Source organism: Hyperolius riggenbachi, chromosome 5, assembly GCF_040937935.1.
Source record: "Hyperolius riggenbachi isolate aHypRig1 chromosome 5, aHypRig1.pri, whole genome shotgun sequence".
NCBI lineage: Eukaryota > Metazoa > Chordata > Amphibia > Anura > Hyperoliidae > Hyperolius > Hyperolius riggenbachi.
In genome coordinates, this window is record NC_090650.1 from 207,019,182 (window position 1) to 207,037,033 (window position 17,852).

Below are 17,852 nucleotides of genomic sequence, written 5' to 3' on the forward strand. Positions count from 1 at the left end.
TGAGACCACCTGCTCCTCGGGTGGTCTTACTCAAAGTCATTACTGTTGCACCAAACACTCACATTATAAAGGTGTCCAGAGGTTAGTTATACTTATATTATTGGTGATTCTGCAGATCATCAATAATCAGGTATAATCTGTATTCTTGGTGATACTGCAGATCACCAATAATCAGATTCTCTCTGTGTGCTGACACCAATCGTTACACTTTTATCCTTTTGGCGCCTCTGTTCTCCTGCATGAATCCCCTTTATAGCTGAGTACATCAAACAATTCTCAAACAATCCGTCTCAAAATCTTTATGTATTAATTAAACCTACATCTACATAACATGAGAATAAACAAGCTAGAAGATGTAAGGTGGATCGTTTTAAAATTTTAGGCTAGGTCCACACAATAATGGATTTGTGCCGTGCATATATAGCACTGGTATCATGACATGTCCAACTTTTGTCTGTAATTATGCACTGTACAACCCGGTATTCCACACACCACAATGAAGAAAGCGGATCCATTTTAAACAGGCATGTATGCATGAGTGCAATACATAACGTAGGATCTCATACATAACATATTATCCATCAACATATCTGTTTATCTGCGCTCTCTGATGCTTGTATGTATTAAATTGTGTCACTTTATTATCACATGTACTTTGCATCTTTAACCAACGAAGCCCCCACTTTTTAAGTAGTAAAATATGCTGGGTATGAGGCATGCTTATATTTATATTTAGCTGTATTCATATTATTATTATTGATTTATATAGCGCCAGCATCTTCTGTGGCGCTGTATAGTAGCATACAGGCTATAACAGTATAAAATACAACAGTTGATACAAGACAAGAGGGTATAACTGCTAATGCAGTGAACAAGTTAACTACATATTTTACACAGCGGTGAGAGGTATGCACACCTATTACACAGCATTGTGAGACAAAAGGGGAAGAGAGCCCTGGCCAAAAGGCCTTACAGTCTAAAAATGTAAGGTAAAGGGAAGCTGTGTATGAGATGGTAAAAATGGTGGTTAGTGGGCAGTGTCCTAGGTAGGAGAGTATGCTTGCTTGAAGAGCTGTATGTAGATAGCAATCTGATCTCTACCCTGAGGTAGATACCTAGAAATACTGTCTCTGTTATTAGCATTAGCTGATACCTAAGTTGCTAAAGCAGTGGTTCTCAACCTTTTCAGCACGTGTACCCCTTTGTGAGTCCTCTCTAGGCAAATGTACCACCTATCTGAGAAAGCCGCAACAAAAAGTGGGTGTGGCCATTACATGATGTGGGTGGAGACAAATACTAGCGAAATACAGGTAATCCCTGGTTAACAAAAGAGATAAGGACCGTGTCCATTTTTAACCCAAATCCATTTTCTTTTGTCCCCCTCTGTTCTCCCTATGCCTCTTTTCTCCCCCTCTATGTCACCTCAGTTTGTGCCTTATTTGTCTCCCTCTGTTTTACCTCATCTCCCCGTATTATCTCTGTTCTCCCTGTGCCTCTTTTGACCCTGTGTCACCTCTGTTCCCCCTGTGCCTATTTTCTCCCCCTCTGTTCCCCCGTGCCTCTTTTGTCTCCCTTTAGGTCCCCGTGTCACCTCTTGACCCTCTGTCCTAGCTAGGTATATGTTCCCCCTATATAGGTATCCAGATATAGGTTCCCCAGAATAGGTAGAAAGGTAGGTGCTCCCAGTATAGGTATCCAGTCATAGGTGCCCACAGTATAGGTTAGAAAGGTACAGGTGGCCCCAGTATAGGTAGCGAGCTATATGTGCCCCAGTATAGGTAGCCAGGTACAGATGCCATAGTGTAGGCAGAGAGCTATAGGGGCTCCAGTATAGATAGCCAGGTACAGGTGATGCCCCACTGTAGGTAGCAAGCTATAGGTGCACCAGAATAGATAGCCAGGTACAGTGGTGTCACAGTGTAGGTAGCGAGCTATAGGTGCTCCAGAATAGATTAGCCAGGTTCAGGTGGTGCCCCAGAATAGATTAGCCAGGTACAGGTGGTGCCCCAGAATAGATTAGCCAGGTGCAGGTGGTGCCCGAGAATAGATTAGCCAGGTGCAGGTGATGCCCCAGAATAGATTAGCCAAGTGTAGGTGGTGCCCCAGAATAGATTAGCCAGGTGCAGGTGGTGCCCCAGAATAGATTAGTTCCTTGGTACATGAAAGAAATGCTGTGCACCTGTCTCTTGTATTGCTTTTATTGGAATCTTCTACCGACAGCCAGCGTATATGACATAGAAAACAAAGATTGTCAAACCTGGATCCACGGAGGTGCGGAGGTGAGTAGGGGAGAGGTGACCAGGGGATGTACGGACGGCACTACAGCCGTTTCACGCCGTCTGGCGCTTGCTCACGTGCATACGTCCTAAACGGGGCATCGCTGTACGGCTTCCTTCATAGGATCTTTGAGCCGCGCCCCCAGCGCTGCCCCATTGGTGTAGAGTGCCTGGGAGTGAGGGTCGGGGGTGAAGGGGCAGAGACTCGCCGCGCAGCGGCGAGAGACAAGCATCAAGCTTCAAGCTTGTGTTGTGATGCTTGGTTAAGCTATGCAGCCAAATGTGTGTGATTAGTGCATACATTATAATTCGTGCATACATCCTCGGATGCGACATACAAACATGTGGAACATCTATTAAGTACAACATACAAAATGTAGAAAATGTAGAAAAAGGATGTGTCATATACAAATCACAAAGTGCAACAGTGTATAAAACGTGCTTGCTGAACGCTGACATTATGGCATAGCCAGACTGCATCCTAAACGCCCTATGTTAAAAAATATATATTTTATTAATAACATAAACCATAAAAGGGATCACCCCACTAGACCCAACCTGGAGGGGCTCCCATTAAAAAAGACCGGGTGGTGGAAATATGAGCAACGAGACACAATGGGGCGTATTCACCTCCAAGAGTATATATATCCACTCCCCTGATTTATTTACATTGAGTCCGCAGCCTGCAGAATCAGGGAAAGAGGGTTCAAGACGGTCCACACCAGGAACAGGGGCCCAGAAGTTGGGCCGTGCAAAAGAGGAGGGAAAGGGGGGAGGAAAGCAGGAGCAGGGAGCACCCAATGTCTTACATATCAATAGGACCAGACAAGTCCAGAACAACCAGGGTAGCATGAACCAGGTGGCAGAGAAGGCCCAGAGTCCCCAAATGAGGGTACCCCCTAAAGATCCAAGACCAGCTTCTAGAACTGACCCATAAAACGCCAAAGCCTCATGGCATTGTCAAAACCCACCCCTAAAGACCACAAGTAGGGGGCATTGAAGGGGCACAAGAAATGCTGAACCACAAAATTGTTCAGACGTCCCCGGCTGATTGCGACATCAATGGTCTTAAACTGGGGGTGGGGGGCAGCCCGGTCCACCATTGGGAACCCGGCAGTGCATATTGCATCTATTAATCCCCACCCAGGGTCAATTTTAAAGAAGCCAGTCCATATGGGGTATAGAGACAGAGATGCATCCAACCAAGCCCAAACGAGGAGAAAAGAAGGTGGTGACAGTAAGCCCAAAGCAGTGGAGTTGGGGGTCCCTAAAGCAGAGTAGAAAAAAAGGGGCGGACGGGGGAGCCAAATTAGCCTATTTCCAGTTTTCAGGGATCTAAGAAGCAGGCCAGCTCCAGTCTGTCATTTAGACCTAGTGGCCCCATAGCCTCTGCCCGTAGTATAACTCGTGATTCTCGTCTAGTGAGTTCTCGATCACGGTCACCACCCCTGCGCGATGGGGCAACATGTAAAAGGCCTGCAAATCTCAAGCACCTGGCTCTACCTTCATGTGCCTCCCTTACATGTTCTATCAATCTTGGGCAACCTTTGCCCGACTTGATTGATTTGAAGTGTTCCTCCACCCTTTCCCTTAGGGGGCGAGTGGTTTTGCCCACATAATAGAAGAGGCAGGGACAATAGATAACATAGGAAACAAACTTGGTTTGGCACGTAATGAAGGCTCTCACCTCCCACTGTAAACCACCCAATCTATAATTGGTACCTTCCCACATGTTCCCACAGTAGTTACAGTTGCCACATCTGTGGTTCCCCTTAGGGCGCCTACATGACAACCAATTGTGAACAGGGGGCGAGCGAAACTCGCTCCGAATTAAGGTATCGCCCAAAGTAGGGGCTCTCCTAAACGCTACTCTGGGGGAGTTGGGGAACACCCTCTGGTGGGTAGGATCTCTCACTATTATCCCCCAATTTTTCTTAATGATTTTCGTCAAATCCCTGGACATTGGAGTGTAGTCAAAAGTGAAGGTGAAAGTGTCCCTCTGTCGGCTACCAGAGCCTCTAGTAAGGAGTGAATTCCTGTCTGCTTTTCTTGCCCTGTCGTGGGCCATGGCAAGGGAGCGTTTATCATACTTTCTGGCCTCCAATCGTGCGGTCAATTCCTGTGCCTGTAATTCAAAGGTGTCAAGACTGGAGTTATTCCGTCTTAGACGTAAGTACTGGCCGTATGGCAGGGAGGTTTTAACATGCTTCGGATGGAAACTATTCCTGTGCAGCAGGGAATTAACAGGCGTGGCTTTCCTAAACCACTCGCACACCAGGTTGTCTCCATCCGGCCTTATCTTGAGGTCTAAAAAACTAATAGACTCCTCACCCACCTCAGAGGTGAAACGCATATTGACTCGGTTGTCATTAAGATGACTCATGAAGGCTTCAAAACTCTCCGTGTCCCCCTGCCACAGGACCAGCACATCGTCCACATACCGGGCCCAAATTTTGATATTACATTTGTATGGATTCCCGGGGTTCGCCACATAGTCCTCCTCCCATGCTCCTAGAAAGAGGCCCGCATAGGTACATGCCACAGAGGTCCCCATGGTCGTCCCGGAGGTCTGGTGGTACCACCTTCCATCGAACAAGAACGCGTTGTGTGTTAGGATAAACCTCAAACATTCACAAATGAAGTCTTTGTAACCTTCATCCTTATTGGTCCTGTCCAAGAACCTCTGGACCGCCCTTAGTCCCTCCTCGTGGGGTATCCTGCTATACAGGCTTTCCACATCAATTGTGGCCAGTCTGTAGCCTGGTTTCCATGCAACGCTCTCAACCAAATTGATCGTATTGAGCGTGTCGGCCAAATAGGCCGGGACCCCCGCAAGAAAGGGACGCAGCAGATGGTCCAGGAACCTGGACAGACGTTCTGTTAGGGAGCCACACCCTGAAACGATGGGTCTTCCTGGGGGGCTTTATGCGGACTTGTGCAATTTGGGAAGGTGGTACCACACAGGGTACCGGGGGGACATGGGGAGCAGGTCAACCGCCAACCTCTGTGACATGTATCCGTTCTCAACTCCTCGCCTTTGCAAAGTATGAAGAGTTGATTGGTACCTACATGTTGGATTGCTCTCCAACCTCTGGTAGAAGTCCATATTGTTCAATTGTCTGTAGGCCTCTCTCGTGTAGACATCACTTGACATGATCACCACATTCCCCCCTTTGTCCGCCTGCTTTATCATCAGGTCGCGGCGCTGTTTTAGCCACCTAAGGGCGGCCTTATCAGTTTTACACAGATTGTCCGGGGCCCGGCCATAGCATATTGCCTTCATGTCCGCAGCGACCTGGTGAAGAAACTGGTCAATCGGGGAACCGGGGGGAATGGGTATGGGTCGAGTGGATCTACAGGCTCGAAAATCTCCAGGATTTCCTAAGGACAGGGCCCGTGGGGGCACATGAACCTCCTCTGCGTCACAGGAACCTCCCTCCTCCCACAGCTCCTCCAATAACCGGAGTGCCTCTATTTCAGCATTGTCCCATTCCACCCTGGGACTGAACCCTATGGCAGACAAGGGACTCACAGCCGAGGTCGGGCCTCCATCACTTTGTCCTTGGAGCCCCTCCTCCCCCTCCCCACCCCGATATATTTGGTTAATCATCATCTTTCTGGTGGTCTTGTAAAGGTCGACAAAAAAGTCGACATAATCAAATCTGTGTGTGGGTGAAAACCCTAACCCTTTCTTCAACAGTGTGAAACAGTACTCGGGAATAGTTTGGTTGGTCAAATTGACCACCTGAAGTTCTCCCTCGGCTTGTGTTTGTTCCTTTAACCCTAGGCATGTCTCTTTCCTTCGTTCTCCTTCTCTTGGTGCTGTTGCTGCCATAGCGATTCTTGGTTATTACTGGGGAGTCCCAAGTCACGTTTCTCCCAGTGCCTGTTTCTTCCTCCCCGGCGGATTCTCCGCCTAAAGGGGCGGAGGCACATGGTGTTACTGGGGTTGGTTTTGCTTTCGGTTCTGGGTTGGCACCCCGCTTCTTCTTCTTTGATTGCTTTGGTTTCGATTTACCCTCGGGTCTCTCCTCCTCCGAACCCGAGTCCGTAGTCCAATAGCCCCTTCCCTTCTTTGGTCTAATTCCTCTGCCTGGGACGCCTCCCTGTCCCCAATAGAAGATCTTTCCTTTCTTAAAATCGTCCTGATCCCGGTGAAACTTCTTGAGCTTTCTGGCTTTCAGCTCGTTTTGGATTGGCAAAATCTTTTTCTCTATCTTGGATATAATAGCTGAGAAAGTCTCCTCTGATGCTACCTCCTGTAACTGCTCCCTTGTTGCCTGGAGCTCCCCGGAAATCCTATTGTGTTCCTCGATCGTGCGTTCCCTGACAATGTCTTGCAGGGTTCTGCAATAATTCAAGTGGGCAGTCTCCCACCTTTCCACAAACTTTTTATCGTCCTGATATTTAGATGGCTCCTTATATGACCTGAAGCCACGTGCGATAAAGCCTTCCTCCTTGTATTTGTTTAAGGTAGTGGCCGTCCAGAACAGCCTAGTCTCCTTCTCACATAGTCCTCCCAGTCTTAACTCTAGAACCCTGGTCACCACCTCCCTATTTGCAGGTGCAGGATTTACATTGTAGTTGAAAATGGAGCTTGCTCCCTCACGGCCTTCGGATACACCTTGGCTTATCAGAGGAAAATCCAGGGAGGAGTCTGTGTCACTCCCCAAGTCTGCTGGATTCTCGTCCACTATCCCTCTTTCCGCATTCATGGGTACAGATGGTGCACAGTGTGAGGACACAGACAGTATATGGTACACTTAAGAAGAAAAAGTCACTTGGCACTCAACTGATTCGACAGAGGGCAGAGCGGGCTCCTATAAATCTGCAACAACTTCACCCCATATACTTGCACCTGCGTTCCTGTGGTATCAGTCCCGGCAAAGAGAAGTGCAACAAGCTGTGGTTAGTGCAGAGCACAAACTAAGGCACATTGGTACATGAAAGAAATGCTGTGCACCTGTCTCTTGTATTGCTTTTATTGGAATCTTCTACCGACAGCCAGCGTATATGACATAGAAAACAAAGATTGTCAAACCTGGATCCACGGAGGTGCGGAGGTGAGTAGGGGAGAGGTGACCAGGGGATGTACGGACGGCACTACAGCCGTTTCACGCCGTCTGGCGCTTGCTCACGTGCATACGTCCTAAACGGGGCAGCGCTGTACGGCTTCCTTCATAGGATCTTTGAGCCGCGCCCCCAGCGCTGCCCCATTGGTGTAGAGTGCCTGGGAGTGAGGGTCGGGGGTGAAGGGGCGGAGACTCGCCGCGCAGCGGCGAGTGACAAGCATCAAGCTTCAAGCTTGTGTTGTGATGCTTGGTTAAGCTATGCAGCCAAATGTGTGTGATTAGTGCATACATTATAATTCGTGCATACATCCTCGGATGCGACATACAAACATGTGGAACATCTATTAAGTACAACATACAAAATGTAGAAAATGTAGAAAAAGGATGTGTCATATACAAATCACAAAGTGCAACAGTGTATAAAACGTGCTTGCTGAACGCTGACATTATGGCATAGCCAGACTGCATCCTAAACGCCCTATGTTAAAAAATATATATTTTATTAATAACATAAACCATAAAAGGGATCACCCCACTAGACCCAACCTGGAGGGGCTCCCATTAAAAAAGACCGGGTGGTGGAAATATGAGCAACGAGACACAATGGGGCGTATTCGCCTCCAAGAGTATATATATCCACTCCCCTGATTTATTTACATTGAGTCCGCAGCCTGCAGAATCAGGGAAAGAGGGTTCAAGACGGTCCACACCAGGAACAGGGGCCCAGAAGTTGGGCCGTGCAAAAGAGGAGGGAAAAGGGGGAGGAAAGCAGGAGCAGGGAGCACCCAATGTCTTACATATCAATAGGACCAGACAAGTCCAGAACAACCAGGGTAGCATGAACCAGGTGGCAGAGAAGGCCCAGAGTCCCCAAATGAGGGTACCCACTAAAGATCCAAGACCAGCTTCTAGAACTGACCCATAAAAAGCCAAAGCCTCATGGCATTGTCAAAACCCACCCCTAAAGACCACAAGTAGGGGGCATTGAAGGGGCACAAGAAATGCTGAACCACAAAATTGTTCAGACGTCCCCGTCTACTCAGCTTTAGGGACCCCCAACTCCACTGCTTTGGGCTTACTGTCACCACCTTCTTTTCTCCTCGTTTGGGCATGGTTGGATGCATCTCTGTCTCTATACCCCATATGGACTGGCTTCTTTAAAATTGACCCTGGGTGGGGATTAATAGATGCAATATGCACTGCCGGGTTCCCAATGGTGAACCGGGCTGCCCCCCACCCCCAGTTTAAGGCCATTGATGTCGCAATCAGCCGGGGACGTCTAAACAATTTTGTGGTTCAGCATTTCTTGTGCCCCTTCAATGCCCCCTACTTGTGGTCTTTAGGGGTGGGTTTTGACAATGCCATGAGGCTTTGGCTTTTTATGGGTCAGTTCTAGAAGCTGGTCTTGGATCTTTAGGGGGTACCCTCATTTGGGGACTCTGGGCCTTCTCTGCCACCTGGTTCATGCTACCCTGGTTGTTCTGGACTTGTCTGGTCCTATTGATATGTAAGACATTGGGTGCTCCCTGCTCCTGCTTTCCTCCCCCTTTTCCCTCCTCTTTTGCACGGCCCAACTTCTGGGCCCCTGTTCCTGGTGTGGACCGTCTTGAACCCTCTTTCCCTGATTCTGCAGGCTGCGGACTCAATGTAAAAAAAACAGGGGAGTGGATATATATACTCTTGGAGGCGAATACACCCCATTGTGTCTCGTTGCTCATATTTCCACCACCCGGTCTTTTTTAATGGGAGCCCCTCCAGGTTGGGTCTAGTGGGGTGATCCCTTTTATGGTTTATGTTATTAATAAAATATATATTTTTTAACATAGGGCGTTTAGGATGCAGTCTGGCTATGCCATAATGTCAGCGTTCAGCAAGCACGTTTTATACACTGTTGCACTTTGTGATTTGTATATGACACATCCTTTTTCTACATTTTCTACATTTTGTATGTTGTACTTAATAGATGTTCCACATGTTTGTATGTCGCATCCGAGGATGTATGCACGAATTATAATGTATGCACTAATCACACACATTTGGCTGCATAGCTTAACCAAGCATCACAACACAAGCTTGAAGCTTGATGCGAGTCTCCGCCCCTTCACCCCCGACCCTCACTCCCAGGCACTCTACACCAATGGGGCAGCGCTGGGGGCGCGGCTCAAAGATCCTATGAAGGAAGCCGTACAGCGCTGCCCCGTTTAGGACGTATGCACGTGAGCAAGCGCCAGACGGCGTGAAACGGCTGTAGTGCCGTCCGTACATCCCCTGGTCACCTCTCCCCTACTCACCTCCGCACCTCCGTGGATCCAGGTTTGACAATCTTTGTTTTCTATGTCATATACGCTGGCTGTCGGTAGAAGATTCCAATAAAAGCAATACAAGAGACAGGTGCACAGCATTTCTTTCATGTACCAATGTGCCTTAGTTTGTGCTCTGCACTAACCACAGCTTGCTGCACTTCTCTTTGCCGGGACTGATACCACAGGAACGCAGGTGCAAGTATATGGGGTGAAGTTGTTGCAGATTTATAGGAGCCCGCTCTGCCCTCTGTCGAATCAGTTGAGTGCCAAGTGACTTTTTCTTCTTAAGTGTACCAGAATAGATTAGTCAGGTACAGGTGGTGCCCCAGAATAGATAGCCAGGTACAGTGGTGTCCCAGTGTAGGTAGCGAGCTATAGGTGCCCCAGAATAGATTAGCCAGGTTCAGGTGGTGCCCCAGAATAGATTAGCCAGGTACAGGTGGTGCCCCAGAATAGATTAGCCAGGTGCAGGTGGTGCCCAAGAATAGATTAGCCAGGTGCAGGTGGTGCCCCAGAATAGATTAGCCAGGTGTAGGTGGTGCCCCAGAATAGATTAGCCAGGTGCAGGTGGTGCCCCAGAATAGATTAGTCAGGTACAGGTGGTGCCCCAGAATAGATAGCCAGGTACAGTGGTGTCCCAGTGTAGGTAGCGAGCTATAGGTGCCCCAGAATAGATTAGCCAGGTTCAGGTGGTGCCCCAGAATAGATTAACCAGGTACAGGTGGTGCCGCAGAATAGATTAGCCAGGTGCAGGTGGTGCCCAAGAATAGATTAGCCAGGTGCAGGTGGTGCCCCAGAATAGATTAGCCAGGTGTAGGTGGTGCCCCAGAATAGATTAGCCAGGTGCAGGTGGTGCCCCTGAATAGATTAGTCAGGTGCAGGTGGTGCCCCAGAATAGATAGCCAAGTACAGGTGGTGCTCCAGTAAAGCCAGGTAGTGCCCCAGTATAATCTTACATAGCCCCGTTCCCGCGCAGACTCCTCTCGCTGGGCTCTCCTCCTCTCACCGGGCTCTCCTCCTCTCGCCGCGTCTTCCCGCTATAGTTACTTTCGGCAGCAACCCTGACGTCATGAGAGGCTGCTGGATAACCATGGCGACAGGATGCGAGGCAGCGACAGAAGGAGAGCCCGGCGTCAGGAGTCCACACGGGAACAGGGCTAAGTAAGTTGCTGTGTCCCTTGCCACCAACACTGCCTGCCCTGTCTGACACTTTTCTCCTAGGGGTGAGATCCGCCATTTAGTCTGCAGCCCCTGGGGGACTACAACAGCTGCCAATGTACCCCCAGGGGTCTGCGGACCCCAGGCTGAGAAACACTGTGCTTAAGATCTACCTTCATCAGTGGGCAATCACCCTGTGTGCACAACTGTGCATCACATGATTTTCTCTCCTTTCTTAAAGTGAAGGTCCGAGGTAAAAATAATCAAAAATCTACTTACCTTGGGCTTCTTCCAGCCCCTTGCAGCCTTCCTGTGCCCTGAACGCAGCTCTGCTCCCCGCCAGTGGCCCGGGGTCCCCTCCGGTACAAGAGGCCTACTTGTGTTCCAGTGTGCGGCTCACATAGTTGCGCTGACGTCAACCGGACTGTACTGCACAGACACAGTAGTTCTGCGCCTGACGTCAGTGCGAATAAAGGTTATGCTTTACCTTATAGGGCTTTTAATACAGTACGTAATTCCCCTAGCTTTTCATGGACTGTGCTTAGTGCTTCCTGATGGGGAAAATGGCCCATTTTTTTAGCCATGTGTAATCTAAGCCATATAGCAGGTGCCATGCTTGATTCTGTGAAGGGCTAAAATCCAAAACATAGCCTAAGGCTAGGTTTCCATTTGTGCGAAAACGGGCCGATTCCCTGGCCACAAATTCGGATGGAATTTGGCAGCCTATAGAAGTGAATGCAGAGCATCCAGATTCGTGGCCGGGGAAAAATATGACGGCCTGCAGCGATCCCATAGCCTAGAGGGATTCGGCTGCAAGACGTATCATAGCTGCGCCGGCATCACATCTCGCAAGACGCATGCCGAGCATAGTGGAAACAAGCCCTAAGTCGGGGGCTACATTTTTATTCAGGATTTAACATTTAATGAACAGTCTCAAACTATGTGGTGCAATTAATTATAGGGACTGTGTGGGGTTCTGCAGAGAAGCCCAGAGGAGGAGTTTAATATGTACCTGTTCCAGCACTGCTTCAGGTCTTCTCAGATCTTCCTGATGGCCACAGGCCCTATGTTACATACCTCTGGCTCTGAATGCATGTTATATAATCAGGAGAAGTAGGTATGCAGCATAAAGAGTGTAACTTCCTAGAACAGAAGAGACACAATGCATCGCTGGAGCAGGTAAATATTACACGGTTCTGCTGTGCTACTCTGCTATGTGGGGAGATAGTGTTGGGGACAGTGCGTGTGTGTTCTACCAGCCACATAGGATTTTAGTTCCCAGTAATGGGCCCCATGTTAATTTTGTTTGGGGGGGAGTGTCTCACGGGTTATTGCGGCCCCCCAGCTCATACTTGCAATGTTTTAATCAGAAACACTGTCGCTGGGGAGCTGGATGGGAAGGCAGTGTGCTGTTCTTATGCTGCTTACAATGATGCACATTGGAAGCTCTCAAGGGCCACATAAAATGGCAAGGAGGGCCGCATTCGGCCACGGGCCTTGTGTTTGACACTTGTGCCTTAGAGAGAGGACCTGATTCAATTACAGAATTAAAAAAAACACCCTTCAGGTGTTTAACCACTTTACCCCCCGCTGTACAGATTTCTCCATCCCTTTTTCCACCCTTAAAAAACCAAGGGACGGAGAAATACGTACCTCCCGCGCTACCACCGCTGTCCGCGCTCCCGCCGCTAGTGCGCGCGCTCCCACCGCTCGTGCACGCCGCCGCCCGCTTGCCCGGAGATCAGTGAACGGGAAAATATATTCATGTTCGTTGATCTAAGCCCCCGCAATGATCTGCTGATTCTATTAGAAACCTTGCGATCATTGTGATTTTCCCAGCCTCATAATGCTTCCTGTGAGCGTCCTTCCGGACGCTTACAGGTCGCATGAACACAAACTCACTGTGGCCATCTTGTGGCCAAATAGTAAAACTACACCCTAAAGCATTTTACATATACAAATACATTAGTTTTACACAATAAATTAACTCATTACCTCCCACACACCTCAATTTTTTATTTTTTTTGTAATTAAAAAAAAAAAAATACAATAAAAAAAACCCATAAATAGTTACCTTAGGGACTGAACTTTTAAAATATTTATGTCAAGAGGGTATAACACTGTTACTTTATAAACTACGGGCTTGTAATTAGGGATGGATGCAAAACTGAAAAAAATGCACCTTTATTTCCAAATAAAATATTGGCGCCAAACATTGTGATAGGGACATAATTTAAACGGTTTTATAACCGGGACAAATGGGCAAATACATTTCATGGGCTTTAATTACAGTAGCATGCATTATTTAAAAACTATAATGGCCGAAAACTGAAAAATAATAATTTTTTCCCACATTTTTTCCAATTTCCCATTAAAACACATTTAGAATAAAATAATTCTTGGCATAATGTCCCACCTAAAGAAAGCCTAATTGGTGGCGAAAAAAACAAGATATAGTTAATTTCATTGCGATAAGTAATGATAATGTTATAGACAAATGAATGGAAGGAGCACTGAAAGGTGAAAATTGTTCAGGTGTTCAAGGGGTAAAACCCCTCAGTGGAGAAGTGGTTAAGTACATTAAGTGTTTACGTGCCTGTACTTCATACTCAATGAAATGCAAGATTTTGTTGCAAAGAAAGTGATGGTTCTCAATAAGCTATCACTGTGCAATTACATAGCCGCCTTAAGCATATACACATGCAGGTCATTGCTGTGTTAACAATCGCTGAAAATGATGATGTCATCCTGTTCGTTGATAATACATTCACTTACTGGCTTGTGTACCCTACCCTATCCCACCACCTCAAATCTCTGAGACCAATGTCACTTTTTTCAAACAATAATTTCCAGGTCTATGTGGAAGCAAAGTACTAGTGCAATCATATCGACTTATTGTGTGTAATATAAGGCAAGTAAAGTAGTCCATGGTTAACAAACAAGATAGGGACTGTAGGTTTTTTCTTAACCTGAATCAATAAGAGGTATTACACTGTTCGATGTCTGTCCCCTGTGCCTCCTCTGTGCCCCACTTTACCACCATTGTTCACTGTTTCCCTCTGTGTCACCTCTGTCCCCGTGTCTCCTTTAGTCCACCTGTGCCACCTCTGCCCCTCACTGTATCCCTCAGCACCATCTTTGTCCCTCTGTGCCACCTTCATCCCTCTGTGCCACCTTTCACCACAACCATGCCACCTTTAGTCCACCTGTGCCTTTTCTGTCCCCCTTTGTGCCTTCTTTAGTGCCCCTGTGCCATCTTTAGTCGTCTTGTGCCTCCTTCTTTGGTGTTGTTAGTAGCTGCACTCCTGTGCTTTTTGAAGCTCTAACTATAATGCAGAGTTTTGGCGCATGTGGAAGCTGTGTTTTTCTTGCCTAACTGCTGGAGTCCAGCCTTGTATGTCCATCCTCTCCACTCACTTCTTCCCATAGTGCTGACATTTCCTTCATGTTGTGTGATTACACATGTCATGTGGAGATGTCAGGAACTATGGGGAAAGATGAGTGGTCAGAGGAGGGCACACAGTGTTGGACTCCAGTGGGGAGGGGAGAAAAGCTCAGCTTCCAACTGCATCAAGACTTCACATTCTTGTGAGATTTTTGGGAAGCACAGGTGGGGGGCACTCACATGGAGACAAACATCATCACAATGGGATTGACGGGCCATTTGTAATTCAGGGACTCCCTATACAGAAAGAAACACATAATGCAAATTTAAAAATACAACCTGTTAATGTTAATTTTTAGTTTAACTGCAAAGTATTCTACTTACCTGTTCCTGGAGGACCTTGAATAAGAGACAGCTCACTTGTAAGAGCCATTTGAAATGCTTTGAACTGGGAAACATCAAGCTGAAGTTCCTCTTTATTTGGCCAGGCATTGAAATTTAAGACATTGAATTTGCTCCTAGGAAACATGTTTTCCAAGCGGGAATTTAATAAATAACCCCTATACTTCTTCTGAGAGGTGTCTTGTAATTTGCCTTTGCCAGGGTTGATCAGTTGTTTCAAGGTGTAATCCTCTCCCTTTCGTGAGAGATATGAAGGTGGAGACAATGTTGTATGACAGTGAACAATGTAGTTCTGGAATGGAATTTCGTCTTCAGCCATTTCTCTCAGCCCTTCCAAAACATGACGATATGCCACAAAATAAACTGTGGCTTCAACCATTAGGAAAGTATCATCTAGTGAATACTCTGCCAGTTTCTGTCGACTTTCATCAGTAAACATAAGAACTATAATTCCTTTGTTTAGGTCATCGACATCTCTGTCTGCAACAGTGGCAAACAGCATGGTATTAAAGTTGTCTTGGGAAAGGCAAACAAGTGAACCATATAATAGGCGACGTGAGGTTTCCCAGGTAACATGCTTGAAGTGTTCTTTATTAAATTTGACCTCATGGACAATTCCCTTCTTAATGCACATAGGTGTTGAAATGTGGGTGTTCAAATAAACATTAATGTCATCAAATTTTGCTTTAATGAGATCTTCGTTATTTAAAGTTACCAGCTGTAAAATTCCATCCCTGAGTGGACGCACAAAGTCTTCTCGCAGTAATCGGTAGTGGGTGTCAAGGTAAGACTTTGCATTTGCATAAGATCCATCAACGATATTTGGCCGTATCAAAGGGTTTTGAGACAGATAGATGTCTTCATGAGTTGGAAAAATGGACAGTTGTCTAAAATCCTCTGTAGGATTCTCCATATTGCAAGAGAAATTATCTGACTTCAAAATGCCTTCCAGTTGCTTTTGCTGTAAATGTTGCACATAAGTCCTGAGGTCCTTTAACTTCTTTTTAACATCTGCACATATAATCACTCCATTTATCTCTTGTTCAGTAAACGCCTTTTCAAGAAGGGTTACAAGTATGCTTACTTCTGCAAAGGACTTGGAGGGGAAATGACTTGACAACTCAGTAATTAAGCAAACAGTATTTTCAAAAAATGTTTTGTTTTGCTCCATCATGGTCTTTGAATACTCTAAAATATGAAAAGGTAGAACCTTTTTTAAGAAAACAGAGCCTTGGATTTGAAGCAGGATAAGCATTAGGTTCTTCTGTGTTGCTTCATATTCAATAGCTTTAATTAGAATTTTCAGAAAACCTTCAACCACAGGAAATGCCATGGTGTCTTTGTTAAGAAATTCCTCAAGACCATTTCCTGGGGCAGCCAGCTCCATTGTGATTTCCGCAGATTCTAATTTAGATAGCTCTGCAATTGTAGAAGAGTCAAATTTCTTCTCCCTTTTGGATGGGTTACTTCTATCTGTTGATCTGATTCCTTTATGCAAGCCAGAAAGATTCTGCATACTTTGTGTTTTCCATGTAAAGTTGGAAGGCTTCATTTGATAGTGACCCAACTGATGTGATCCTAGTAGGAATATAATAATTCAAACACAAGTAATGTGAGAAAAGTTAATGACATGTTTTTGTGAGTAAATATCACATGCAAACCTGCCTTTTCATGGTGGGCTCTATACCATTCTGCCCCCCCCCCCCCCCCCAAAGATTTTCTATTAGCTGAAACATTGTGACAGGCATCTGCACTACCAGTCATGAAATGTAGGTAGCAGGTAGTAAATGTAGAAGAGATACTTGATTTTCCTTATTGAAAAGTCCCATGTGTACCTTAAAGTGATGGTCCAAGGTGATTAAATAAACAAAAAACAACATACCTTGGGCTTCATCCAGCCCCTTGCAGCCGTCCTGTGACCGCAGCTATGCTCCCCCGCCGTTGGCCCAGGGGCTGGGGGAAGTCAGAGGTAAGTAGAATTTTGTTTTTTAATCACCTTGGACCTTCACTTTAAAGCAGCAGGGACAACCATACTATCCCAGGGAAAGAATACATATATAATTAGATAAATACTTGTTCTACTTACATAACATATGTATTGTACTGTCCACATTTTGATTTCAGTAAATTTAATATAGTAAATAAAAGAAAACAATTCCAGGCATTTTCCACTTTTATTGCCTCTGATTGAAACCAACCCTGATATCTAGCTTGCTTTGTAAACACATGTGAGAACAGCATAGGTCATATTTCAGCAGCTTCTGTAGAAATAGGCTTCTCAGCCTCAGCCAGTCACACTGAACTGCCCTCAGCCAATCAGTGAAGAGCGAGAATGTGGGAGGGAAGATAACAAGCTTCCTTCTCCTTGGCAATATAACAAATATAGCCAGGCTGACTGAAATGAAATTCACTACAGCAGAAACATTTTATGATTGTATTGGAATGCTTGCAGGGCTGTGTCAGGTTGTAGAATGCATAATAAACAAAGAACAGTGGGTAAATGGAATTTGATCCTATTACTGAAAATTGTATGACTGAACATCCCTTTAAATGCACTTGAAGGGGCACTATTGCAAAATAATTACAATTTGAATATCAAATTAAGGGGTAGATTCACTACACTGCGGTAAGCAAAATAGCAAGAATCTTTAGGATTCTCTATATTTCCTAAATTGCAAGAGAAATTATCTGATGTCAAAATGCATCAGATAATTGCATTAATTGCTGTTAATGTTGCATTGATGTCCTGAGGTCCTTCAGCTTCTTTTTAAAGGGAACCAGAGATGCCGGACGTACAAAATTTCATACATACCTGGGGCTTCTTCCAGCCCCATAAGCCTGGATCGCTCCCACGCCGCCATCCTCCGCTTCCTGCATCCGCCGGTACCGGGTCCCGTCACTTCCGGCGGACGCGGCCATCACAAGGGCTCCCAGCATACCCTGACGCGTGCGGCTGCGCAGTAGGCAGCCACACGCGTAATGGTATGCTGGGAGCCCCTGTGATGCGGCCAATTGGCCGCGTGCTGACGCCGATTGGCCAACAGGCCGAAACTACGGGACCCGGAACTGGCTGATACAGGAAGCGAAGGACGGCGGCGTTGGAGCGATCCGTGCGCATGGGGCTGGAGGAAGCCCCAGGTATGTATAAAATCTTTTATCTGGCGTCTCTGGTTCCCTTTAACATCTGCACATATAATCACTCCATTTATCTCTTGTTCAGAAAGGGCCTTTTCAAGAAGGGTTAAAAGTGTGCTAA

At 46.5% G+C, this 17,852-nt stretch overlaps 1 protein-coding gene across 1 annotated transcript in view; it reads right to left on the bottom strand.

Annotated features, from left to right (window-relative positions):
• Nucleotides 1-17,852, bottom strand: part of LOC137518578 (NFX1-type zinc finger-containing protein 1-like) — a 338,789-nt gene that overhangs the window by 198,887 nt on the left and 122,050 nt on the right. The window contains exon 5 of the mRNA XM_068236642.1: nucleotides 14,579-16,174. Coding sequence (XP_068092743.1) covers nucleotides 14,579-16,174 — 1,596 coding nt within the window. The remainder of the gene's footprint in view (nucleotides 1-14,578; nucleotides 16,175-17,852) is intronic.